Source organism: Salvelinus namaycush, chromosome 13 (genome assembly GCF_016432855.1).
Source record: "Salvelinus namaycush isolate Seneca chromosome 13, SaNama_1.0, whole genome shotgun sequence".
Taxonomy (NCBI): Eukaryota; Metazoa; Chordata; class Actinopteri; order Salmoniformes; family Salmonidae; genus Salvelinus; species Salvelinus namaycush.
The window spans coordinates 30,459,353-30,486,337 of NC_052319.1; the positions used below are offsets into that span (position 1 = coordinate 30,459,353).

At 44.7% G+C, this 26,985-nt stretch overlaps 1 protein-coding gene across 1 annotated transcript; it reads right to left on the minus strand.

Moving 5' to 3' along the window:
* Positions 1–40: 40 nt before the first annotated feature.
* On the minus strand, positions 41–24,737 carry rnf17 (ring finger protein 17). Its single transcript, XM_039007078.1, has 37 exons — positions 24,628–24,737; positions 24,050–24,162; positions 19,473–19,570; positions 18,222–18,285; positions 17,961–18,050; positions 17,611–17,714; positions 17,241–17,409; positions 17,039–17,115; positions 16,840–16,914; positions 16,330–16,757; positions 16,106–16,213; positions 15,804–15,965; positions 15,504–15,675; positions 15,226–15,367; positions 14,839–15,029; positions 12,118–12,268; positions 11,833–12,010; positions 10,609–10,724; positions 10,331–10,451; positions 10,115–10,235; positions 9,705–9,965; positions 9,311–9,458; positions 8,999–9,111; positions 8,661–8,751; positions 7,042–7,163; positions 6,612–6,916; positions 5,408–5,571; positions 5,174–5,293; positions 4,997–5,077; positions 4,684–4,809; positions 4,516–4,569; positions 4,251–4,358; positions 4,029–4,152; positions 3,739–3,874; positions 2,669–2,855; positions 2,113–2,230; positions 41–259 (listed from the first exon to the last, which is right to left on the minus strand). The coding sequence occupies exons 1-36, from the start codon at positions 24,704–24,706 to the stop codon at positions 2,135–2,137; spliced, it is 4,995 nt and encodes a 1,664-aa protein (XP_038863006.1). The 5' UTR covers positions 24,707–24,737; the 3' UTR covers positions 41–259; positions 2,113–2,134.
* Between the last annotated feature and the right edge of the window lie 2,248 nt (positions 24,738–26,985).

Genomic DNA, 26,985 nt, shown 5'->3' on the forward strand with positions numbered 1-26,985 from the left:
ATACATTTAGGAAGTGTATTAAGAGTCAGACACATTGAAGCAGTTTTAAATGAAAACTTTAATACTTCTGTACCCTTCATACAGACAGTATTTCAGATAGAAAATAAAGTGCTCAGCCAACTTAGATACATTCTGCTCAAAAAAACATTTTAAATAAAACAATGTTCAAGATTTTTATGTACTGTATATTGAAGGCAGCATTCTTACAATGCAGAAGGAACAGGGAACTGAAGAACCCGTCCAACGTCACAGCAGATCTCTGGGGGAGAGAAAGGTTACTTAATAACATATTCAGACTACAGAGACTTGACGTCGCTCTCTTGAACAAACAGATGACACTTTCTTTGAAAACCATTACTGACCATACGATGCCGAGTGGCCTGGGGTCCTGTTAGCCCGTTCCTGTTTTCTAAACGTTATGTGCTACGCAAAAAAACCTGTCACTGATATTCATTCACACTTCTACAACATGTAATTAATTAAATTCACACTGTTCATTGTATAATGGAAAACTGCATAGAATGGGAGGAAGATGTATGCAAGTCATTGTGACAGCAAGGGGAAAACACTGCATGAAACACACCACTCACTCTCCCAAAACACATACACACACACAGCTCCCAACTTTAACAGAACAGAATTTAAGGAGCACCAGAAAGATAATTCTGATATAGTTTAGGTTTACATTAGGCCTATATGAATCCTACCTTGAGAAGGGGGTAGTGTATCCCAATATGCTTCGTGTTGTATCTGTGTGCTTACTGTGACTATCACCCGGACATTGGCTACTAGGTAGCTACTTCCCACGCCGTTGCTGGACAGTAGTGATGGGCAAGCGGGAGCGAAGAGTACTGTGTCACGGTGTTGCCATTCATGCCCTCCCCATTGAGTAGTAGAGTATGTATGCATGCATGTATGGTTATCAATACGAGTTATTTCTTGTGTAGGCTACTATCCTACTTGAAATAAAATGGTAGGAATGAAATGGCCACGTTAGTTACCCGGCTTATCAACTTGTCGCGCAGCCCAATCAACCACGCAAAATTAGCTGATTTGCTTTCTATACACCCACTCCTTTCAACTCATCAACTCGCCCATACTCCGGTCGCCATATTGGGCTGTAGCTACCCACTTACCTTCGAAGCACATCTCATGAGTAGCAGACCCTTTACTTTCTTCCTGTGCCAATCAAAATTGCCTAGACCTAGTGTCAAAGTTAGCCGGTTGTTAGCTAGCTAGGTAACATGACTGAACAATTATCAAACCAATAATTAGCAACCCGGGATTAGTTTAAAACAGCCGGTGACATGGTTTGTGAAATTATATAAAATGCGTGCAAAATCATGCAGGAAGAAAAAAAGGTAGCTTTGCTAATATGGGTCATATTTCTGGAACCATTTGGGCTAGACACAGTGTTCTCTGCTGTAAATCTGCAAGCATGCTTGTCTCGAAGCGGTGCTCCATTTATCCTCTGTCGCTCAGAGGCTGCGTGACAGCGAACTTGAAATTACAAAGCCTACTTAGACTGGCCTGTGACCTTGGTTATACCAGGCAATGAAAGAATACAATGTACCAACTTTGCGCCGATGTAACAACGGCCAAATTATATTTTAAAAACTGATGGAAGAATAGATATGCAAGAAGAGCGGACAGAGAGAAGCAGGTGAGTGAAGGCTGGTAGGGGATGCAGAGAGAAGCAGGTGAGTGAAGGCTGGTAGGGGATGCAGCGAGAAGCAGGTGAGTGAAGGCTGGTAGGGGATGCAGAGAGAAGCAGGTGAGTGAAGGCTGGTAGGGGATGCAGAGAGAAGCAGGTGAGTGAAGGCTGGTAGGGGATGCGGCTGGCTGATTATAGCTGCCACACGTGAGATGCGCCTGAAAGTGAACATTACTAGACTGGCGCAAGAGAGTAGTTGATGTTGCTTAATGAAAACAATTGATGAACAAAACTGACTTTATAAACAGAGGCAGCTGATTTTTTTAGATAGGTAGGGCTGAAAAATGTGGTAGTATCATATTGTATAACGTGATTAAAAAATGTTGGTATCATGACGTTTTGGTACCATGGTACCGGTATACCGTGCAACACTACTCCTGAATGAGAGCCAAACCCACCTTTGTCTCTTGCTGTAGTGTCTTAGTCAAAGTCAGCCAGTCCTTTCTCCACCAGAGGCAGGTAGACCAGAGCTCCATCCTCGTCATACAGGAACACAGACAGCTCCGGTTCAGTGGCCTGAGACAACCAGGAAACAGCATTACCATAAAAACTACACTATAGCTTCATTATCACCATTATCATAAAAACTACACTATAACTTCATTATCACCATTATCATAAAAACTACACTATAACTTCATTATCACCATTATCATAAAAACTACACTATAACTTCATTATCACCATTATCATGATTGGCGGAGATGACCAACAGCACCACGGTTACCATCTCACAATGACCTAATTGGCTGAAATGGTATTTGAACGGTATATTGTTTATAACCACAATACACACATGCAACAATTCTGTTGTTGTGCAGAGACCACAGTGACGCTGAATGCCAAAAATCCACTATCATAACCATGACCACACTTAATGTCTCGTCATTGTCTGTCCAGCTTTTTATGACTGCCACTGATATGACGGGGATAACTAAGGCAGATGTTGCTCACGGTAACGGATGCGGTGCAGCAGCTGTGCAGCAGGTCAATCATCTCCAGGGCAGCCTTCAGGCTCCACTCTGGCCGGTAGGACAAGCGCTCCTTCTCCAGGTTGAGGCGGGGTGGTCTGAAGCCCGCCACCCGCACCTTGATGGCCTTACAGGGAAACCGCAGGAGATGGGCCGGGATCTGACGCAGCCTGACGGAGAGAAAAAAAAGACACCATATTACCTCCGGTAACCAGAGAGGAAATGGCAAAGCGAGAGGTTTTTACTCTGCCCAAAATCTGTCCACAAAAATGACAGACATTTTTGTATGGAGGTCAATGAGTGTCTAATTTGGTCAACAGTTTTTGTTTTTTTTTGCTATGTGGGGCTTATTTGATCTAATAGAAGTTTTGTAATGGTTAGGTTGTAAACAAATACAGTGATATAAATGGACGCACGTGGCATTCTGGCAACTTTGGGAAAAAAATACTTTTTGCCTGTTGTCATAGAGATAGAGGACTCTATTACCCATTTTAGCGTGGACATTGCCGTTGAGGACTTCCACCATTTTAAAGTAGTCAACAGGGTGGGGATTCCTATGAATTGGGAGGAATCAGCCAATGAAGAATAAGAAAATGGACTACTTTAAAATGGAGACCACCTCAATGGCACTGCCCATGCTGTCAGACGCTATAATGGCACAGATACAAAGATGAGTCGTCTATCTCAAAGGTTCCCAACCAGGGGTACTAGGACTCATAAGACCATAGGCTTACTGGTAAAATGCACATGAGAGTAAATCAGAGGTACTCAGGGCAGACCAAAAATCAGTTGGTGGTACAGTAACCGAAAAAGGTTGGGAACCACTGCTCTTGCTCTAAGGCCTGTTGTTCGCATGCCCTCTCATCGGCTAGAATGGTCCCACCTGATCTCGCCTCCTTCCGCCTGCCTTCCATCTTTGAGGATGTGTATTTCCATTGTTAGAGTGGTCACTTGACTATCTTGTCAATATAATAGACAATCAATCTGCACGAAAACGTGATTTACTTATGCTCCAATCTCCAGTAGGATTGGGCCCACAGTGAGATGTCTTACTTGTGTGTGGGAAGGGTGTCGTCAGAGCCAAAGTCCACGTGTCTGACCAGGATCTTAACAGGGTTGAGGCCAGCGAAGCCCAGTAGCTTGGCCCGGTAGTACTTCCCATCACTGTATTCTGCCAGACACGGGGCCTCTGGAGAGATGGACACACAGGATCAACAAGTCAGCACTTTACCACCTAGCTCGTTATAAATCCTTGTTACAAGACCCTATGGAAATGTTTTAGTAAAAGCATTAAGTGTGAAGTTTAGTCCATGGAAAGTGCTTGTGATCGTGTTGTGGTTTACCAATGGCGAAGTCCGAGAGCATGGCCAGACGGTCAATCCTGTCATGGACTCTCTTCAGTGCTTCCTCCAGACTCTCCCCACCAGACTCCATACAACTACTGCCATCTAAGGGATACAGGAACACCTGCAACACACACACGCAGTAGAAAAAGTTGCAAAAGGCATAACAAATAATTTCAGAATTGACATTGACATTACAGTTGGGTATGGAAGTGGTAGTACCTCGTTGGGGGTCCGGAGGTGTTTGATCCTGACCCGGAAGCGTTCGCCTTTCTCAGGCAGGTTTGGGTATGAGAACACCCTCGGTACTGGCCCCGGGTCCTCCAACCCCTGTACATAAGACAGGAAAACACAGCAGAGCAGTGGGGATGACTGACAATCTCACACTCGATAAATAAATAAATGTAATTGGCAAGTTATATCACAGTGCATACTAGCAATTTCAAACAACATCTTATATACAGATGGCACTGAATAACCAACGTACCTCTGTGTCAATGTCCCAGTCATCTAGATCTAGGTGAGATGACACCACCAGCTCCTGAGGAAAATCACAGATTTAGACAATTGTGTTGAATCAAAGCCTACTTTAAAAAAAAAAGGGGGGGGGGGGGGGACTGAAACAAGGGTAACATACCCACCCCTCCCTCCCTACCTCCTGCATGGATGCAATAGCCTGGTCTACAGAGGCGTGTTGGTGGTGAACCATGATTCTGCTTAGAGTCATGCCATCCAGAGAAATCTGTACTGTCAGACAGCCCAGAGGATCCTCAGGCAGTTCCTAACACACACAGTCATGTTTTTTGTTACATTTCATCATACATCAGGTCAGTGAGTCCATGCACAACTGATACAGGGCCTTGCCTGCAGCTTATAGTGAGACACTCACACTTACTCAAACTGACAGGATCACCTCATATCCCCCCAGCACTAACATACCATCTTTGTGTATGTAGTGTCCACCTCACCATAACCTGCATGTCCACACAGCGGTTTAGCAGCAGCTCTTTCAGCAGAGCCACAGCATCCCACTGCCACGTCCTGCCCACCTGAACAGAGACAGAGATGATGTAGATGAAGGAGAGGAAGCTACTGAGATGGAACACTGAACTGAACCACCACGATTCTGAATCTAGTCCACTCACAGGGATGACGCCGTGCAGCTGGCAGGGCATACAGAGCTGGGGAATGTCCTCACACAACACTGTGGGGTAGACGTGACACACTGGGATGTTCTCCACTAGACCCTGGTCCACGTAGCGCACCTGGGACACACACACACACGTATAGGTTGGGTCTTGTAAGTTTTGTATAGACATAATTTGTATAAACTGTTCAAAATCCCAGTATTTATTTGTTCACAAAAAACGTGTCTGTACCTTAACGTGACCTCCGATGACCTCCAGCACCTCTCCTCTGTACCAGAGCATGTCAGAGCCCATGACAGCACAACCCAGGACACTCTTCCAGGTGTAGGGCTTCAGCCTGGGAAGGGTCTTTATGTGTTGCTGTAGACGCTCCCGCAGCTGCTCAAACTGACGCCCTGACAAACACACAGTAATTACGCATGTACACTGAGTGTACAAAACATTATGAACACCTTCCTAATATTGAGTGTGTCACCTAGGGCTGTTATGATGACCACAGTGGTGATTTTAGCATGTAAATCTTGGTGGGGCAAACTGAATTATTTTTCTTAGATGCATGCCAGCAAAGCACAACACAATACAAGTGGCTCCCATTTTGGCTGTTGCGTTTGTTGCGCGTTCCGGTGAGGGCGTGCACTTCGTTATTTATCTCCGGTATTCTCAGTCTTAAATTGTATCGTTTATTTACATATTAGGGTACCTGACGATTGATTAGGAACGTTGTTTGATATGTTTGGAAGAGTTTATTGGTAACTTACGGGATTCATTTGTATGCATTTTGAACGAGGGAAACCGGTGGATTACTCAGTCAAGCGCGCCAAAGAAACTTTTTGGGGATATCGAACAAAAGGACCATTTGTTATGTAGCCGGGGACCCTTGTGATTGCAACCAGATCAACCAGATGAAGATCTTCAAAGATAAGTGATTTATTTTATTGCTATTTCTGACTTTCATGACACCTCTGCTTGATTGGAAAATGTATGTAATGCTTTTGTGTGCGGGGTGCTGTCCTCAGATAATCGCATGGTGTACTTTCGCCGTAAAGCCTTTTTGAAATCTGACAAAGCGGCTGGATTAACAAGAAGTTAAGCTTTTAAATGATGTATGACACTTGTATTTTCATGAATGTTTAATATTACGATTTCTGTAATTTGAATTTGGCGCTCTGCAATTTCACCGGATGTTGTCGAGGTGGGACGCTAGCGTCCCAATGATCCGTAAGAAGTTAACCTATCTCCTCCCCTTCATCTACACTGATTGAAGTGGATTTAACAAGTGACATCAATAAGGGGATAGCTTCCACCTGGTCAGTCTATGTCATGGAAAGTCTGTGTCAAATTGTGTAAAACTCAGTGTATGTGGGGGTGTGTGTGTGTGTGTGTGTGTGTGAAAGAGAGTGAGCGCAGAGGTAAACAGCAGTAGAAAGGAGAGTACCTGCGTACTGCGTCATGGCGTAGATGAGGCCATCCTCTCCGATGGCAGAGATGGTCATCAGAGTGCGTCCACAGTGGGGCAGCTCAGGGGGGCAGTAGGCCTGTGTCTTCACCTTCTCTGGGGAGGGGTTAGTACGGGGGGGCGGTTTGGGAGGCGTAGGGGCAGTGGAGAGGGGTCGGGGAGAAACTGACCAGTCAGAGGAGGGGGTGGGGGGCTGGTTTTCTGTGTTAGGTGTCCTGTTTTGAAGGCCTTTGAACTTGGAGTCAGAGTCTGATAACTCCTCTAGTTTAGGCATGGGGGACGCTCTGTAGTACAGAACACAGGGACAAAGAGGGCAGATAAGTAGAGCCAGCAGAAAGACATGGGTCCTAGGAAACATATTATACTCAACTGTGAAACATACATCCACACACAGAGTTCTGTTACTCACTGTGGCTTCCTCTCTTTCAGAGCGAGGCCCTCACTAACCAGGAAGTCTGCGATGCTGACGTCTTGCCCGGCCCGGTTGGAGCAGTACAGAGAGACCTGCACCGGACGCTGCTCTGTGTTCTCCTGCAAAGAGGAAAAGGCTGGTAAAGAGAAACTCAAGTAAAACCATGGATGGTCTCCACCGAGCTGGTGAAGAACAAAGTGTCACAGTATTCAGATGATCTACTATTATATATCACTAACCCTGTCTATAACATACGGCTTATTTTAAACACATTTGGATCATTCTCAGGTTACAAATTGAACATTCAGAAAAGTTAATGTTTTCCAATCAACCCGCTGCCAAGCAAATTCACCCTGGAGCCCTGCCTTTCCGTCTGTCGCCCTCTGGTTTTTCCTATTTAGGTTTGAATATAACACCTTTGGCTACCCTCCATAAAACTAACTTCGTAAGTCCAGTCACTCGAGTTAAAACAGACTTACAACGCTGGGATAGTCTGCCTCTGTCCTTAGCTGGCAGAATCCAATCTGTTAACTTCTTATGGCTGCAGGGGCAGTATTGAGTAGCTTGGATGAAAGGTGCACAGAGGTGCCCAGAGTAAACTGCCTGCTCCTCAGTCCAAGTTGCTAATATATGCATATTATTATTCGTATTGGATAGAAAACACTCTGAAGTTTCTAAAACGGTTTGAATTATGTCTGTGAGTATAACAGAACTCATATGGCAGGCAAAAACCTGAGAGGTTCCACTTCCTGTTTGAATTGTTTCTGAGGTGGCAGATTTTCAACCAAGCTCTCATTGAAATTACACATGCACATTTGTGGCCGGCTGGAGGTCATTTTGCAGGGCTCTGGCAGTGCTCCTCCTTGCACAAAGGCGGAGGTAGCGGTCCTGCTGCTGGGTTGTTGCCATCCTACGGCCTCCTCCACGTCTCCTGATGTACTGGTCTGTCTCCTGGTAGCGCCTCCATGCTCTGGACACTACGCTGACAGACACAGCAAACCTTCTTGCCACAGCTCGCATTGATGTGCCATCTTGGATGAACTGCACTACCTGAGCCACTTGTGTGGGTTGTAGACTCCGTCTCATGCTACCACTAGAGTGAAAGCACTGCCAGCATTCAAAAGTGACCAAAACATCAGCCAGGAAGCATAGGAACTGAGAAGTGGTCTGTGGTCACCACCTGCAGAACCATTCCGTTTTTGGGGGTGTCTTGCTAATTGCCTATAATTTCCACCTTTTGTCTATTCCATTTGCACAACAGCATGTGAAATGTATTGTCAATCAGTGTTGCTTCCTAAGTGGACAGTTTGATTTCACAGAAGTGTGATTGACTTGGAGTTACATTGTGTTGTTTAAGTGTTCCCTTTATTTTTTTGAGCAGTGTATATATATTACACACAGTACCAGTCAAAAGTTTGGACACACCTACTCATTCAAGTTTATATATATATATTTTAAAAAAACACAAAACAGTGAGGCATCAGAGACTAGGCTCAATCTCCACCCCCAGCCCTCTTTGCTTAGAGTTCACATAAGTGTGGGGTAGGGACTAGGGGAAGTGGTTAAGGGCTACGGGAAGTGGTAGGGCTAGGAAAAGGTGTGTGATGTGGCGTCACCTTGATGGTCATGATGGCCATGGCTCCTGTCAGGTAGTAGGAGATGAAGTCACACGCTGTGGCTGTCCAGGTGGAACGACCGCCTGCAGGTCTGAGAGGGAGAGAGAAAGAAATGGAGCGAGAGGGAGAAAGAGTGAGAAATTTGAAATGAGGTCTAAGGAAAATAGCATGCCCCTTGCTCCAGTATTAGGATAGGTGTGATAAATAACTCATGCCCTGAGGAAACCTGTCAGAATCTACTTTTGTGAAAGGTCTACTAATTCAGAACATTTTGCCAGGGATCAGTGTTTGAGGTCAGCCCTTCGTTTGAGGTCAGCCCTGCATTTGTGTGTGTTCACCTGATTTCACTGAGGGAACACTCCAGCACCAGAGAGCCAACCAGACTGGGCAGCAGTGGTCTCAGGTTGTTCACATGGAGTTTCACCTTGTTGCCAAAATCACAGCGTACTACCTAACACCATGTGGAGACAAAACACCACACTGCAGTTACAGCTGGATGTACCCATCTGTCAATCACTGATGAAACAGTAATGACAAATCGGCTGCAATCAGCTGCTACAATGTCATTACTTCTAAATCCACTCCTAGTCCACTTCTGTGGCTCTTAAAGGATAGATGTGTGTGTGTGTATGCGCGTGCTCGTGTGTTACCTCGGCAATGCAGCCGAGGGAAACAGGAGAGCAGAGCTGGCCCCTCTCCCAGACCCCGTTGTTGTAGGCAGCACAGTACATGTCTGCCTTCCACTCTATCTCCTGGGGCTCTGTACGGGCATACTCCTGCTTCAACAACTCATACACCCTGAAACAGAGGGGGAGAGAGCGAGAGGGAGAGAGAGAGAGCGATAACTAAATGACACAGACCTCTCATCAGCGTCTCATTCTAAAGTCACACATCATAGAAAATCAAGTCAATGTCTGTCAATCCACTCTACAGTTACAAGATTCCTGTGTGAACACAACCCAAGATTCTCTGCTGGATTCGGTGAGGCTTCAGTAAGCCATTGTCTGTCCCTCCTTGCCCTCCTCTCCATCCCCACTGGCTGACCTCTTGAGCTGGGTGTCCATCTGTAGCAGCTGGACGTAAAAGCTCCCGGGTGAGACCACGTGGGTCAATCTGACCCTCAGGTCTTTCAGGTTGGCCGGCAGCATCAGGTAGGGCTGGATCTCTTGGGGGTCTTGGTCCTGCTCTGGGGTCTCCTGGCCCAGGGAGATAGGGGCTGGCTCAGACTCAGCCAGAAGACCCTCGAGTGGGGGGTCCCACACTGTGGTGTCTACCACCGGCGCCTGGGTGTCCTTAGATTTGATGCTAAGTGAGAGGGATGGGGTAAAATAAAACATCTCATTTTTGGAACCATACCCACATCTGTGTGTGCAGGTATCAAAAAGTCTAAATAAGATTAGTTCTTGATTTTACCCATGAAGTATCCTGCTGTGAGATGACAGACACACACTCACCCCTTCTTGAAGCAGGCCAGTTGGTCGTTGACCAGCAGATCTTCGATGTTTGCTAACGGCTCGCTGGAATCACTGGTCTCAAACAGCCTGACTGGCAGACCCCTGCCCCTTCGACCAGCCTCTGGGGGTTCAGAAGACACACACAAATCAATAAACTACAGAACAGTCACACGGTTGCCGTGTGAAAGGAGAACTCTCCAGTTCTGCCCGTCTTACCTGTGGCCACAGCGGTCACAAGTCTCTGGTCAGCAAGACTCTTGAACTTCTCTATACACGCTTCGCTCCACGTCTCACCCTCTACCAGAGGAATCACATCAGCTAGGTAGCACTGGATGGCCTGGGTGGGGGGGGGGAGGTAATTGTGAGAGCCATTTGAATAATAGGAGTGCCCTGCCCGGTCTACCAACCCTAGCAGTTAATGCTGGGATGGTATATGGATACAGTCAGCCTTATTTATTCTCCATCCAACATACTCTAGTGTAGTGTGACCTCACCATGGCTGGGAGGGCAAAGAACTCATCCTTGATCTTCCTCAGGTCATTGACTGACAGAATCTTGTTGTTGCCAAAGTCTACAAACTGGACTTCCACCTTCCTGCCCCCAGGAATACCTACAAACACAATAACATTCTAGTCTTTAGGTAGACTCTTTTCCATACATTTTTGGAGTTTGCATATAATTTATTATCCAAGGCAGTGGTTCTCAAACCTCTCCTCGGGATCTCCAGACGTTTCACTATTTTGTTTTAACCCTGAACTAGCTCACCAGATTTCACTTAGTTGACTATTTGAAATCAGGATATGCTAGTTCTGGAATAGATAAAATACATGGAACGGTTGAGGGCCCCCAGGAGAGGTTTGAGAACCACTGATCTAAGGGGACAATACCGTAAAAAAAAAAAAAAAACACATTGTGACCTCAATGAGTGTACCTAGAGGCTGTGGCAGTCATTACATTTTGTCAGTTGGTAACCGTCATGCCAATGATTGCTAGTCTCACAGTCTCAAAGACCAAAAACAAACAGGTAGACTGCTCCTTAATAATCTGAATGGAGTTGTTATTTGTAACAGCATGCACACACACACTGAAGGAAGAAAAGAAGCGCAGTAACGTTATGTAGACTAGCCTCAATTAACCTACCTAGCTAGCTTCTCTCAGTTTGACGCAGTCAAGACGGGTACTATTTAATCAGATAGGATGAGAAATAACAAGCAAGAAGTCTGCTAGCGCGAGTTAACAGTGCTTGCCGTCGCTCTGTTTCTGTGCTTGCTCTTGTGTCACTCACTGCGCACACACACACCGCAGGCCCCTTCTCCCTAGCGCCATGCTCGTTCTGTTGCTCTCCCTCTCATTTCCTCCACACCGGTTAATAAAGTATCAAAACAAATGGAATTTTCTCATGCTAGGTTGTGGACCTGACCGGGTCTCTATGTTAAAAAGTGTACTGTGCATATTGTGTCCGTCTGGGAAAGCCCCGGGTCCATTTTTGAACGGGACCTCTGACTCCCATCACCATTTATCCTCATTATTCAGATTAGAGGAACAGGGCGCTGAGTACCAAGCCATTCATTGGCCAGTTGATTATACTGCCTTACGCATCAGCGCCATTCATGTAGGCCTACAGAGAGCATTCATGTAGGCCTACGTGACTCATGACTGCCGGTAATTCGGTCACCGCAACTGCCCTAAGTGTACCCACGCACAGACAGTGTACTGACCGATGACATGGGCCCTGTACCAGACCTTATCGTCAAAGCGTGCCACACAGGCCTGATCCAGGACAGGACAGTAGACCTCCAAGTCCTGGTCCTCTCCTCTGGTCCCCCTGCTGGGGCAGTCATAGCTGTAACACTCCTGCAGCTTGGCTGTCAGCAGCAGGAACTCCATGTTGTCAACCTGCGTTTAATCAGCAAGGGGGAAGAGTTAGAGAGGGCACTGGAATATCAGCTGATAATGCTTTCATGTGTGTGTGTGGAATGTGTGTGTGTTTGTGTGTGACCTACCAGTTGGATGTAGAAGTGTGAGGGTGTGTCTATGTGGGACACCACAGCGTTGAGCTCTACGTTGGTACGAGGGAAGACAGGAAGGTAGAACTGGAGAGGCCTCCTGCCACACGGCACAGTCTTGGCATTCCACGCCACCGGAGAATAAAACCTACAGCAGCAGAACGGGACAAACATATTACTACTGATTATCCATGGCAACAAGGAAGAAACTGATGCAGCCTTCCGCAAAACTCATATAAGGGAAACACTGGATATGTACAGTATGCAGGGTTTACATATTTTGACAAATGGAATTTCAAGACTTTTCCATGACTTTTAACCAAACTTCCATGACCAATAATTAACGGCATCTATGTGTACGTATAAAACAGTATGTAATGTGGTATCGACCCTGGGAGGCTGCTCTCTGATCCCATGTACCATCTCCTGTCGTTGTGCAAAGCACTTAACCCCCCACAAAGTGAAATACCTGTTAGGCAACTGTACAAGAGGTCAGTCTGGAGAGCTACTGGGTGTGCAGGCTTTTGATCAAGCCCTGCTCAAACACAGAGACAGTTTATCAAGGTCAGGTTCAGCAGCTAATTTCTAAAATGTGGTTTGTTTGAGGGGGACTGGAATAAAAGCCTGCCCACCCATTAGCTGTCCTGGAGGATGGTTTACCACCCTTGATGTATAAAATTGCAACATTACAACCAAATACATTTTATGCCTTTTTAAATAATTTGCTCATTCAATATATCAAAAGATCAAATGGCTTTGATAGGCTACAACTCTTTTTATTCAGCTGAAGCAAGCCCACACATTTTCTTCAGGAAATGTACCTTTTCTAATTTATTTTAGTTACCTTAGAAGTGTTTACGTTGCAGGCTGACTAGCATCTATTGAGTTGCAATGTCCCATACATTGGATGCCCAAATAAACTATAAGTATCAACAAAACAAGTTTAAGACACTTAATCCAAAAGAAAGGCTACATCTAATCCATTTTTCTAAAATTACTGTTCACGATTCACAAATTCTTATTTTGATTCACTGCATTTGAACCAAATCCCAACTAATACAATGGTGAAGTGTATTGTTCATTTCGTGAAAAATAGTTTAAAATGAATAATCTGAGTCGTTCAAAAAAGTAAATCAACTTTGTATGGCCTTATTCGCGAGTGTTTTGGACATGACGAAAACATTAATACAAGCTAACAATAGCTAAACAGTTAACTAAAGGGCACAAGATATGTTTTGAATTGGCTACATAGTTATTAGTCTGTTCTCTATTTAAGTGATAATGCCCAAGAAGTCGGCACGGGTGTTGTTAGGCCCGAGACAAAGTCCAGGGCCGGTAAACCGTGCCAATATATCCTCCAAACGCCAGCTTCAAGGGCATTATCACTTTTATACAATGTGTTACCAACATATTACAATACTGATTTGACATATTTTCATTAAAAAAACATTAATTTGATGAATTTATTCATACTATTTCATCCTTCCACAAGATATAGTCCCAACACAAATCTAAGGTGGCTAACCAAGCAGGCTGGTCGTTCGTTCGTTCGTTCTATCGGTTCGGTTGCCAGAGATGCGACCCAGTCATTCAGTCTTTTTGTTCTGCATCTATGGATGCGACCCAATCGTTCGTTCTAAATGTTCCATTGCAATTCTAGCTGGCAATGTTCTTATCCCTTGCTTGCAAGCTAGCCAACTACGGCTAACTTACAGTCACGTAAAAAAGTGCAGCCAGAATAACACAAAGTAGTTGCTTGTTTAAGCTCTTTTCTAGTGCCATTTATTTGGATACATCCATAACAATGAGCTAATGATGCGCGATTTCGCCTGGTATAGAAATGTGCTCACTTGTCAGGACACTGTTGTTCAGAGGAGCTAGCCAACAACTCAGCTAACACAATCACTTCAAACTAAAAAAACTGCAAACTAGTTGCACTTCGTTTAGTTTTACCTTTTTTTCAATTGACATTTCTTTGTATATACCCATAAAAAATTATGCCTGCTGATTCATGATTTCGACTGGCTGAGAAACGCTGCCTGCCTGTCTCATCACATTCATTACTATGGGACAGCTAGAGATCAAATATGAATATTGAAACAATGTTGCAAATGTCAGACAGAGAGCAAGGTTTATACCAACCTCTGCCGTTGAAAACGAAATGTTAGTCTAAAAGAAATGTGAGATAATGTCTAGATGCTTTTTACAGTGGAGATCGAGTTGATAAATTGCTTGGCTGGGCTGATGAGACAGCGGGTTGCCCAGTCAGATGGAACAGAGTAAATACGCATTTTAACATCATAGATTTAGCCGGTGGTAACTTATTTAATAGACACCGGCTGGAATGCGGTTTTAACCAATCAGCATTAGACTCACCCGTTATATAACATATTTTATAGGCTAGGACTACCTGCTGCTGCAATGTTCGACTGTCTCGCTCTCCTTGAGCAACAGCCCGCTATTTTCTCACAAATGCAGGTGATGCGTGTAAACACAGCTGTGCAAAAGTGTCATTCCGATCCTAGCTGATATGTGGATTTTAATTTGATTGATAAAATATTTAAAAACTGTCTCTAAATAAATTACATGAACAGAAATTATTATTTCCACAACTTTTCAGATTTGATCATTTTCCAAAACCTTTCCAGGCCTGGAAAACACCATTAAAAAAATTCCATGTCTTTTCCAGGATTTTCATGACCATGAGTATGTATGTACCTGGCGAGCTCGAGGAAGACCAGGTACTCTCGGAGGGACATGGGCATGTTGCTGGAACCGCTGTCCATGGGGGCTTTCTTCAGATCCACTAGCAGAGCACCTCTCTCCTGACCAAACACCTGCATCTCTACTGAGGCTGAGCCCACCACGCGACGAAACTCATCCTGGGCCTCCGCACTCCAGCCTTTAGTCTGGGAGAGAAGAGAGGAAAAGGAGGGGGATGCAGGTAAAGAAAACAAATCTAAACTCATCCTAGTCACTTATACAATAGCCCTTCACTTGAAGAAAAAGATAGATGGCGACATACACAAATGTTATGTCAGAATATGGACAATATGCAAATGTATGCCCCTTACAAGGTCTGCAGGAATGATGTCCTCCACTTACCAGGTCTGCAGGCACAATGTCCTTGAGGGAACACTTGATAGCCTGAGGGAGCCAGCGGCTCATTTCTGATTGGCCGGCCACGTCCACTCTTCTCAGACGCTCATTCATGTCCCTGATGAACAGGTCTGGACCTGCCTCCTCACTGGGAATGGGGAAGTAGAGATGGAAGAGAAAGACAGACCTGGGTGACTGAAAAAACAAGTCAATGTTCTGTCCTTTTTCATGCCTACTAGGTTTTTCACGTGTGTGCGTGTGTGTCTGTGTGTGTGTGTCTGTACCTCTGCAGGGCTATTCCCTTGCAGAAACCGTAGTCTTGGAAGTAGACTCTGACACGGTGAAGTTCAGGAACAGGACAGCTGCGGACTGGGTCCAGGTGACCTCTCTGGAACAGTTCTGTCAGGGTGGCCCGACACCACATCCCCTCCTTCCACTTCACAAACACTGTGGAGCCTGACGGAGACACACACGCGCAATAGTCAGAGTGGCAACATTGCACTGCTTTCATTTCACAAACACCATAAAACCTAGAGAAAGGGACATACCCACAGTAAGGTTTCACACACACACAGTGATCTCACCAGTCTCCAGTATGTCGCTGGCTGTGAACAGTCCTCTCTCTCCAGAGCAGAGGGAGTTGATCTTCTTGGACAGCAGAATACAGGCCCTCTGCTCTGCCACGTGGCGGATGTAGAAGTGGTTAGGGTTCACCACATGGGTCACCATCACCCACTCCTGGAACACTGCACACACTCACAGTTTCTATGTGTCTCTATTCATCAAGTTATAGATTACGTGACCATAACTGTTGTGCATGTTATCATGTGAAATGTGTGTTGTGCGGATCAACAGTGTGCAGACTAGATGTCTGTCTCTCCTCTACCTTTCCCCTGACTGACAGGTAGGAGGTCCTCCTGGATCTTCTTGCTGCTCCTCTGGGCTCTCTGTCTCTCACTGGCCTGCTGCAGCTCAGACAGGTGGGCTGGGACAACTACAATCAGAAACCAAGGAACACCATTATTATCCTATGGGTAATGAGGATGCGGTTTACCTCAGCAGACATGCACTGACGTGCTCTCTAAATGTTGCTGTGACATTGTCACTAACCTCCAACTGAGAACCCTGCTGCAGTGGTTTTGGATGAGGCTGTGGTGACTTGATGGCAGGATTTCAAACTGACTTCATCCTTCCCTTCTCCTCCTTCTTCAATCTCCTCTATAATCTCCTCTATGATGACGTTGGGTCCAGAGTCTGAGACAGGGCTGGAGCTGGGTAAGGGCCAAGGGCCAGGGCTGGGAGAGGGGCCCCAGGTATGCCTAGTCATCCTCAGGCTTTCCTGCTCCTGGTGAGGTGGAACAGGCTCTCTGGTGCTGGGCGGGGGAGGCCTCATCATCGTTTGGCTCTCCTGCTGCTGCTGCTGGGGGCGGCTGTGCTCTCTGGTGCTAAGGGAGTGTGGGAGCAGGGGGGCCTTCCTATTGGGCCCTGCCTGCTCTTGGGGCCTCTCTCTGTCTCTGTGGATCAGCTCATCTGTCAGACTGAGGGGGGAGTTCAAAAGGCAGTTAAACCATGTAAACAAAGATATATATATTTTTCTCTGTAGCCAATTACTGGACGTACATCTTGGCGTTCCCAATGTTGATCTTCAGACACGCCTTCAGACTCCTGCCCAGCGCATCCTGCTGTGCTATGCAGCTAACACACACACACATGCGCGCCATGGGTCAGATGTGAGTTCAAACTACAGTAGCAGAATTCCAGTCAGGCCACATAGCTACAGGGTTTCAAATTGTAATTCAGGTCAACTTTATTGACTCACCTCAGTCCAGAGCCCAGAGACAGACACTTCAGGTCAAACGACTGTACATCCACAGAAGCCTGCAGGGTCTCCAACAACTGTTCAACACACAAACACACCTCGTATTCCTTGAAGTGCCACATATATGTATGCATGTATGTATGTATGTATGTATGTATGTATGTATGTATGTATGTATGTATGTATGTATGTATGTATGTACCTGCTCCAGGTCGCAGTAGCTCTCCAGGGAGGGGTGCTGTCCGACCTGCTTGGCCTTCTGCATGGCTGTGCCCAGGGCCCTCATCCTCTCCTCCACCCGGCCCAGTTCCCTCCTGCTGGACGGGAAGTGCTGCTCCATGTCGGTCAGCTCAGCCACCAGTGCCCCCTTCCTGACAATGCAGGAATTACACCTCACCCCATGAAACCAGAACAATAATGGGAGGGTCCACTCACTGTATTCGTCCATTTGATCAGCCCTGATAAAAAGCATTACAGCCAAGCCCAATACACACAGTAGCAGAAGCTATAAATACATAACAGACTAGCCCATTAGTGAGAGGAAGGTATGAGGTGGTTGTAGAGTAGTGTACCTTCTATTGAGGATGGTGAAGGCCCTGTCCATAGCCTCATCTATCTCCATCAGCAGTCTGGCCTTCTCTCTCTTCACCTGCACCATCAAGCCTTTCACCAGAGTCTGCAGAGGCAAGCAACACAACAGGTATGCTACAGGTAACATCTTGCTTTCATACAGTGCTGATTTCCCAGACACAGATTAAGCCTAGTCCTGGACTACAAAGCATGCGCAATGTATATTCTCCATTTAATATGCTTTTTTTAGTCCAGGACTAGGTTTAATCTGTCTGGGAAACCAGGCCATAGTATTATTGGATCAGTACAGATGGAAGGACAGGAGATGTGGGACAATCCTTTTGTCGCTCACCTGATGGATGTTGTCCAGATTGGCCATGTTCTCAGAGGCCTGAGACAGAGCCTCTTCTACTGCTTTCAGTGCTGTCTCTACATCTGGACCCTAGAACCGAATACATATATTGCCTACTATATAGAAACAACAGAAATTCGACAATTTCTGCAGCATTCTTTAAATAATGCCCTGCATCTGTGTTTGGCTGACCGACTCCCAGGAGCTTGGATATTACTGATCAGACAGGCCAAGCACACTTATATTAACGTTAAACCATACCTGTTTTGTGTCCTCCTCGACAGGTGAAGACGAGGATTTGACTCTGTGATGCCTCGGTCTGTCTCTACCAGAGTTTAAATAAACAAAAATAAAGGTTGTCTACAGAATGAGAACGATTAGATAAAGTGCATTAGGAAAGTATTCAGGTCCCTTGACCTTTTCCACATTTTGTTACGTTAGAGGCTTATTCTAAAATTGATTAAATTGTTTTTTTCTCTCTCATCAATCTACACACAAAACCAAACAGGTTTTACGAAATATTTGCTAATTTATAATTTTTTAAAAACAGAAATACCTTATTTACATAAGTATTCAGACCCTTTGCTATGAGACTCGAAATTGAGCTCAGGTGCATTCTGTTTCCATTGATCATCATTGAGATGTTTCTACAACTTGGAGTCCACCTGTGGTAAATTAAATTGATTGGACATGATTTGGAAAGGCACACACCTGTCTATATAAGGTCCCAAAGTTGACAGTGCATGTCAGAGCAAAAACCAAGCCAAAGGTACTTCAACAAAGTACTGAGTAAAGGGTCTGAATACTCATGTAAATGTGATATCAGTTTTCTATTTTGAATTAGCAAAAATTTATTTTAAAAAACAGTTTTTGCTTCATCATTATGGAGTATTGTGTGTAGATTGATGAGGGGGGGAAAAACAATTTAATACATTTTAGAATAAGGCTGTAACGTAATTTTTTGGGGAAAAAGTAAAGGGGTATGAATACTTTACGAAGGCACTATGTAAATAAAGATTCGTTTATTATTTTTTATACATTTTCAAAAATTTCAAAAATACTGTTTTCGGTTTTTCATTGTGGGGTAATGTGCGTAGAATGATGAGGAAAAAATATACATTTTCTCCATTTTAGAATAAGTCTAATGTAACAAAATGTGGAAAAGTGTAGGGGTCTGAATACTTTCCAAATGCATTATATTTCCAGTTTGGAGTGTTTGTTCATCATTGAGATATGAGACAGAATCTCTGTGATTCCTAACTAAAGGACCCATAATGGTCTGAGGAGAATGGTAGAGTGTTCGCTCAGAGTTAGCTGATAAATGGACACTGAAAAGAAAAATTTGAATAGGGGGAAATAATATTGAAATGTTTTCTATTTATAATCATGCTCTTAATATGTGTGTAAGGTCAACTGGACAGCAATTCAGTTTCTGCATTATAAACTGCCAAAGTGAATCATATTGGCTGGCATGTGTGTATTTATAAGTATGTGAAATAAACTGTTATATACCTTTTCATTTTGTTCATTTTGGCTGTGTAGATGAGGCCGATGATTCTGCTGTCTACCTGCAGTCCCTCCACCCCTCCTTCAGGAAGAGTGGACTCAACCTGCAGGAACACCCACTGCATTTCATACAACTACACTACTTATTCACACTGCAGCCAATTAGCCTGCTGGTAAGTAGTATGAACTGGCACAAAAGTATGTGGACCCCCCTTCAAATTAGTGGATTCGGCTATATCAGCCACCACCCATTGCTGACAGTAGGGCTGGGCGATATGGCCAAAATCTCATATCCCGATATAGGTAATTTCATATCCCGATAACGATACATATCACGATATAGCACATTTTCTGTAAATTCAATGAATAAATAGTTTATATAAAATGACCACATGTAAAGGCCTATTTCTCTTTGAATTATACTCAACAAATAAAAAGGTACTTACTCATATTTGATTATTTCTCCTTTTATTTAGAACCTTTGTGCAAATTTTCAATTAAGCATGTAACAAAACAAAATATTAATGTATAAAATCTAAAAAGGTAAATAGAAAACATTTCAACTATAGTTGCAAACAAAATAAATATAGGCCTAAAATATATATATTTTGGGGGGCTTGCCTGTTTTGCATGTTATTTTGCCATTAATACGTGTCACATAACAATTTGCATTTGGTACCTTGGGTCTAGTGTTGGCACCAACTCATGAAACCCCCGTTTCGCAACCATGTAAATTGGGGCCATGTCTTTGCAGATGTAAATTGTAACGGCAGCTGTTATCTCCTTCCATCTTCGTGATTCTTTGCCATAATGGTGTACCGCGGGCAAAAGCCTCTTGCAACGTCTGAGTTTGGGGGGTTTGTTTTGAGTACTCGACTGTACTTTTTGGGGTCTCATCCGTAGACCCTCTCCGTACTGTTTCACATGATTCTTGTGTAGTTGGTAAAAGAGGTTAGTGGTGTTTGATCCTGTTGTCGGGACCGGCCTGCGGCATATTTTTGCAGAGGACAGTTTTCTGGTCTGTGTCAGACTATTCAGCTCTGTCTCCGTGCCACGTTCACTCTCCTCCATGTTTGTTTGTGTTGCAAATTTCTTTCCACACGTGAATGCAAAGCGTCATCCAATTGACTAAAAATATTGCCGTAAAGAGTGTGATTTGTGACAACTAAATAAACGATAGAGCATAATATGAAACAATAGACGTTTTTCTATCGTCACATGATATATATATCGTCGTATCGCCCAGCCCTAGCTGACAGGTATATAAAATCGAGCACAGCCATGCAATCTTCATAGACAAACATTGGCAGTAGAATGGCCTTACTGAGGAGCTCAGTAACTTTCAACGTGTCACCGTCATATGCCACTTTTCCAAAAAGTAAGTTTGTCAAATTTCTGCACTGCTAGAGCTGCCCCGGTCAATTGTAAGTGCTGTTATTGTGAAGTGGAAACGTCTAGGAGCGACAACGACTCAGCCGCGAAGTGGTAGGCCACACAAGCTTACAGAATGGGACCACTGAGTGCTGAAGCGCGTAAAAATTGTCTATCCTCGGTTGCAACACTCACTACCGAGTTCCAAACTGCCTCTGAAAGCAACGTCAGCACAAGAACTGTTCGTCGGGAGCTTCATGGGGGAGCATGGAGAGATCACAAAGCCAAAGATCACCAAGAGCAATGCCAAGCGTCGGCTGGATTGGTGTAAAGCTCACCGCCATTAGACTCTGGAACAGTGGAAACTTGTTCTCTGGAGAGATTAATCACGCCTCACCATCTGGCAGTCAGACGGACGAATCTGGGTTTGGCGGATGCCAGGAGAACGCTATCTGCCGCAATGCATAGTGCCGACTGTAAAGTTTGGTGGTGGAGAAATAATGGTCTGGGGCTGGTTTTCATGGTTTGGGCTAGATCCCTTAGTTCCAGTGAAGGGAAATATTTGTTGCAACAGCCTCCCGTTCCTGTTTTAGCATGACAATGCCCCGTGCATAAAGCGAGGTCCATACAGAAATGGTTTGTCGAGATCAGTGTGGAAGAACTTGACTGGCCTGCACAGAGCCTAGACCTCAACCCCATCGAACGCCTTTGGGATGAATTGGAACGGCGACTGCGAGCCAGGCCTAATTTTCCAACATCAATGCCCGAACTCACGAAATGCTCTTGTGGTTGAATGGAAGCAAGTCCCCGCAGCAATGTTTCAACATCTAGTGGAACGCCTTCCCAGAAGAGTGGAAGCTGTTATGGCAGCAAAGGGTGGGGGGGACCAACTCCATATACGTTTGATCAGGTGTCCACATACTTTTGATCACGTAGTGTAGTCTAATACCAACATGTTTCAAGCAGACCACCATAGTCCCTGTGCCCAAGAACACTAAGGTAACCTGCCTAAATGACTACCAACCCGTAGCACTCACGTCTGTAGCCATGAAATGCTTTGAAAGGATGGTCATGGCTCACAACACCATTATCCCAGAAACCCTAGACCCACTCCGATTTGCATACCTCCCCAACAGAGCCACAGATGATGCGATCTCTATTGCACTTGTGGGAGTGAATGATACATTTAGGGACAGACATAAAAGTGTACATTAGAATATAAACAGGAGAAGGCAGACATGAGTGCATTTGCCATTCTGGTAAATACAGGAAACCAAAGATTAGCAAATGGCCAAAGTCATACGTGCTTTAAAGTGCATGTATGGAAAGAGCAGGACACCATTATGAAGATAAAATAGACAGGAAAGGCCATAAGTGCTTAGGGTAAAGGCCATAAGTGCTTAGGGTAAGATAGTCATATATTAATTTTAGGAGACAAGAGGGTTCTGCCACCATTATAATCTAATCAAGAGCGGATACAGGCGTTATTGGGCGTAGACAAGCAGGAAGCCTGAAATGAAGGATAATGGTGGCAGATGACCATAGGAGAAGTAATTTAATTAATGTATGTAATGATCTCATGTGTGTGGATGTGTATAAAGAGAGAGAGCCAGTGCTCTGGGAAGGTGTGGGATCCGCGGATCGGCTTGTGATACATTGTATTAAAAGTCTATTTGAATTTACAAGTTCTTGTAAGTGTTATGGTTTGAACCGATTTTCCACGACACACTGCCCTTTCACACCGGGACAAAAGGAACACCTATGTGAGAATGCTATTCATTGACTACAGCTCAGCGTTCAACACAATAGTGCCCTCAAAGCTCATCACGAAGCTAAGGACCCTGAGACTAAACATCTCCCGCTGCAACTGGATCCTGGACTTCCTGATGGGTCACCCCCAGGTGGTAAGGGTAGGTAACAACACATCCGCCACGCTGATCTGGTAAGGGTAGGTAACAACACATCCGCCACGCTGATCCTCGACACGGGGGCCCCTCAGGGGTGCGTGCTCAGTCCCCTTCTGTACACCCTGTTCACTCATGATTGCACGGCCAGGCACGACTCCAACACCATCATTAAGTTTGCCGATGACACAACAGTGATAGGCCTGATCACTGACAACGATGAGACAGCCTATAGGGAGGTCAGAGACCTGACCGTGTGGTGCAAGGACAACAACCTCTCCCTCAACGTGATCAAGACAAAGGAGATGATTGTGGACTACAGAAAAAGGAGGACTGAGCACACCCACATTCTCATCGACGGGGCTGTAGTGGAGCAGGTTGAGAGCTTCAAGTTCCTTGGCGTCCACATCACCAACAAACTAACATGGTCAAGCACACCAAAAACCTATTCCCCCTCAGGAGACTGCAAAGATTTGGCATGGGTCCACAGATCCTCAAAAGGTTTTACAGCTGCACCCTCGAGAGCATCCTGACGGGTTGCATCACTGCCTGGTATGGCAACTGCTCGGCATCTGACAGCAAAGCACTAGAGGGTAGTGTGTACAGCCCAGTACATCACCGGGGCCAAGCTTCTTGCCATCCAGGACCTCTATACCAGGCGGTGTCAGAGGAAGGCCCTAAAAATTGTCAAAGACTCCAGCCCTAGTCATAGACTGTTCTCTCTGCTACCTCATGGCAAGCGGTACCGGAGCGCCAAGTCTAGGTCCAAGAGGCTTCTAAACAGCTTCTACCCCAAAGCCATAAGACTCCTGAAAGTCTAATCAAATGGCCACCCAGACTATTTCCCCCCCCCCCCCCCACTTCTACGCTGCTGCTACTCTGTTATTATCTATGCATAGTCACTTTAATAACTCTACCTACATGTACATATTACCTCAACACCGGTACCCCCTGTATATAGCCCCGCTATTGTTATTTTACTCCTGCTCTTTAAATATTTGTTATTCTTATCTCTTACTTTTTTTAAAGGTATTTTCTTAAAACTGTATTGTTGGTTAAGGGCTTGTAAGTAAGCATTTCACTGTAAGGTCTACCTGTTGTATTCGGCACATGTGACAAATATAATTGGATTTGATTTATATTACTGTAAATGTGAACATTTTGAAAATATTGGGACTATAGATATACAGGGAAGTGTAATTCACCATTGCATTTACAGCCTTACCCCTTTTGAAATATGTATGTGGCCATCAGTTTCATGTAGTGTTTGTTGTATAGTTGACATCAGGTGGCAGTACTGTACTGTACCTTGCATTCAGGGCACAGAATGACATTGTTAAACTCCAGCGAGCGCAGACAGGTAGTGCAGAAGATGTGGGAACACAGGAGGACATTGGGAAGGTTGCCAACGATTTCGTCCTCTGAAAAGATTAATGGCATTAAAATGTATTTTATAACGTTTTGTGCATTTTTAGGTTGGGGGAAGGAGGTGCCTAAACCTGCAACAATAGTTGTTTTCCTACGCCATAATAGAGTTAACGTTTATGGAAGATACTTCCTCTCTGGCCATAATGGTCCAGTCCAGACGTATTGGCACTGTGGCAGGCTATAGGCAGAATGAGATGTGTCCGGACCAAACTCTTGATAAGCTTCTTCAAGTCAACAAAATGTATTATTAGCTACTATATAACGTTACTGTATAAATACAGTTCGCCTGTTTACTGAAGAAAATTGACCGTATAACTTTTGGTAGCCACAACGTGGTCCGAAGCTAGCTAACATGTGTGCAATTTGACAGGTAACGTTAGCTCGATATAGCTAAAACTTTAAACAACATGAATGACAATATGTGGACTGGTAAATTATAATTATTACAATGAATTTACCTGGTAAAGTGTAAGCAATACCGCATATGTTACAAACCACAGAGTTCGGGTTGTCGGCTCGAGGCGATCTGTCCGACATTTTTGAACGGACGACTACGGTTCACATCGAATGAAAGAATGTTCTGTCAAAGTCCTCTGCCTCCAATTATGTCACGTGCTCATAAAGGCAAGCAAGAGCAGATGGAAAGGCACGACCGTGCACACGACAGGATGGATGGAAAAGGCTTCGGAGAAAAGGCAACTTTTTTCTCCAGAATTCCCACTTGAGGGCGCCATATCATACTTTAGCAATCCCTGGCCTTCCGCCTGCACCCGGCAGTGATGTAGTCTGTGAGTTTTGTGGTCAAGACAAGTAGGCTAAAGAACACGTTGACCATTGTGCACTGTTAAGTGCATGATGATAACAATTAATTTTAAACATAATAAAGAAAGTATGCATATTTCCACAGTTTTTCACCTTCTTGCCATTAAATGGGGTTAAGGAGGAAATCGACACCTTTACAGCTGAATGGACAATGTTTTATTTACGAACCCCGGTCCAAGGGGGATATGAGTGTACAGCCGGCTGCATAGATTAACTTTTGACGGTAAGATGAAACTACTTAATACCGGACTTTCGGGTAGCTCAATGGTAAACCCTCTATTTAAAATGAGTAATAATATTTAAATTGGTTGTATGAATATGTAAATTATGTACATGTTATTGCCTACAGGTGAAACAAGTGCTTTGGGGCAGACAGTGAGAAAGAACAGTTTAAAATTAGTTTTACATGTAAGTTGACCTAATTGATCTAATGTCTATATATTTAAATCTCATAATTGTGACCAACTGTTTGATTCCCACAGTATACATTCATTAATGTGCAGCAATGGGGCTGAGGAGACATCACTTCGATCTGTATGCAGCTGCAGTATTCCAAACACGGTGCCTAAGGGCAGTGCAAGCTGTGCAATGGAGCTGAATAATGGGAAGTGACTGGTTACCAGGAGCAGAGAGGCCAGGCGGCATAGGTAATGTAGTAAACACAGTCAAATACAACAACTTTGCCCTTCAGCCTGCGTCCACCAGCCTGAGGTAAAGGAAAACATTAGGCCCTACATTCAACCAGGTGAGGCTTGTGAACTGTGTGTGGCTGTCCATGTGGGTGTTTGAGTGAGAAAGACACAGAGGAGAACCAATCAGTAAAAAAGCACAGCAGACTGAAAACGGGACAGCCGGGCATTCGTGTAGTTGAGTCTGTTTCTGCTGTAACATGGACTCTAGAACCTGATGAAACTTTGTTGCTGAAACAAGCAAGGTGTTGTAGAAAACAAGTCTTTAGTTGCCTAGGCAATGCCCCTCTCTCTGCAGCAGCAGCACATGTAGTCAGGAGCGGAGCGGAGAAGAGGTGTAACGGCTGCTCTCCTCCTCTTTGTCTGAAGAGGAGAAGCATGGGTCGGACCAATACGCATCGAGGTATGCAGTCATAATGAATTTATTTAAATGATAGACAAACACGAAACACTTGAGAATTTACAAAATAACAAACGCAGTCAACAGACCTGAACAAACGAACTTACATGACACGAAGAACGCATGAACAGGAAAATAGACTACACAAAAACCGAACGAACAAACATACCGAAACAGTCCCGTGTGGCGCAACATACACAAACACGGAAGACAACCACCCACAAACAAACAATGTGACACCACCTACCTTAATATGATTCTCAATCAGAGGAGATGAAAACCACCTGCCTCTAATTGAGAACCATATCAGGTACCCATTAAACCAACATAGAAACACAAAACATAGACTGCCCACCCAAACTCACGTCCTGACCAACTAACACATACAAAACTAACAGAAAACAGGTCAGGAACGTGACAAGAGGAGAAACTGTGCATCTTAAAACACTATTTTTTTGTTGCTATTAGAACAGTTATAACATTGGCCGCAGTCATTTGGCTGACCAATTACGTCATTCAAAATTCCATGACCGTCACAGCCCTAGGGTAAGTATGGCAAAAAGAGGCATGGCTTCATCCTACTGACTGTAGCCTGTCAGACAGATGCCTAGAGTGCAAAGAGATGTACGAGTCTGTCTGTGGAGGAATCTGGCCTATGGTATTTACCAGGGCTAGCTGCAGACTGGCAGGGGGAGAAGCATGTTTACCACGGGTAATGAACCAATGAGGTGGGCTGCCCAGGGGGGTTTGGGGGTCGACGGGGGAATACCCCAACTTTCCCCCCAAATGTGGGTCAATACTCATCCTCGGGTGATTTCCCCCCCACCCCTGGTTTCATACTCCATGTTTCATAACAACAATACCAAATTCCCAATAATTCATTGGATTCATCGGATTGACAGTGT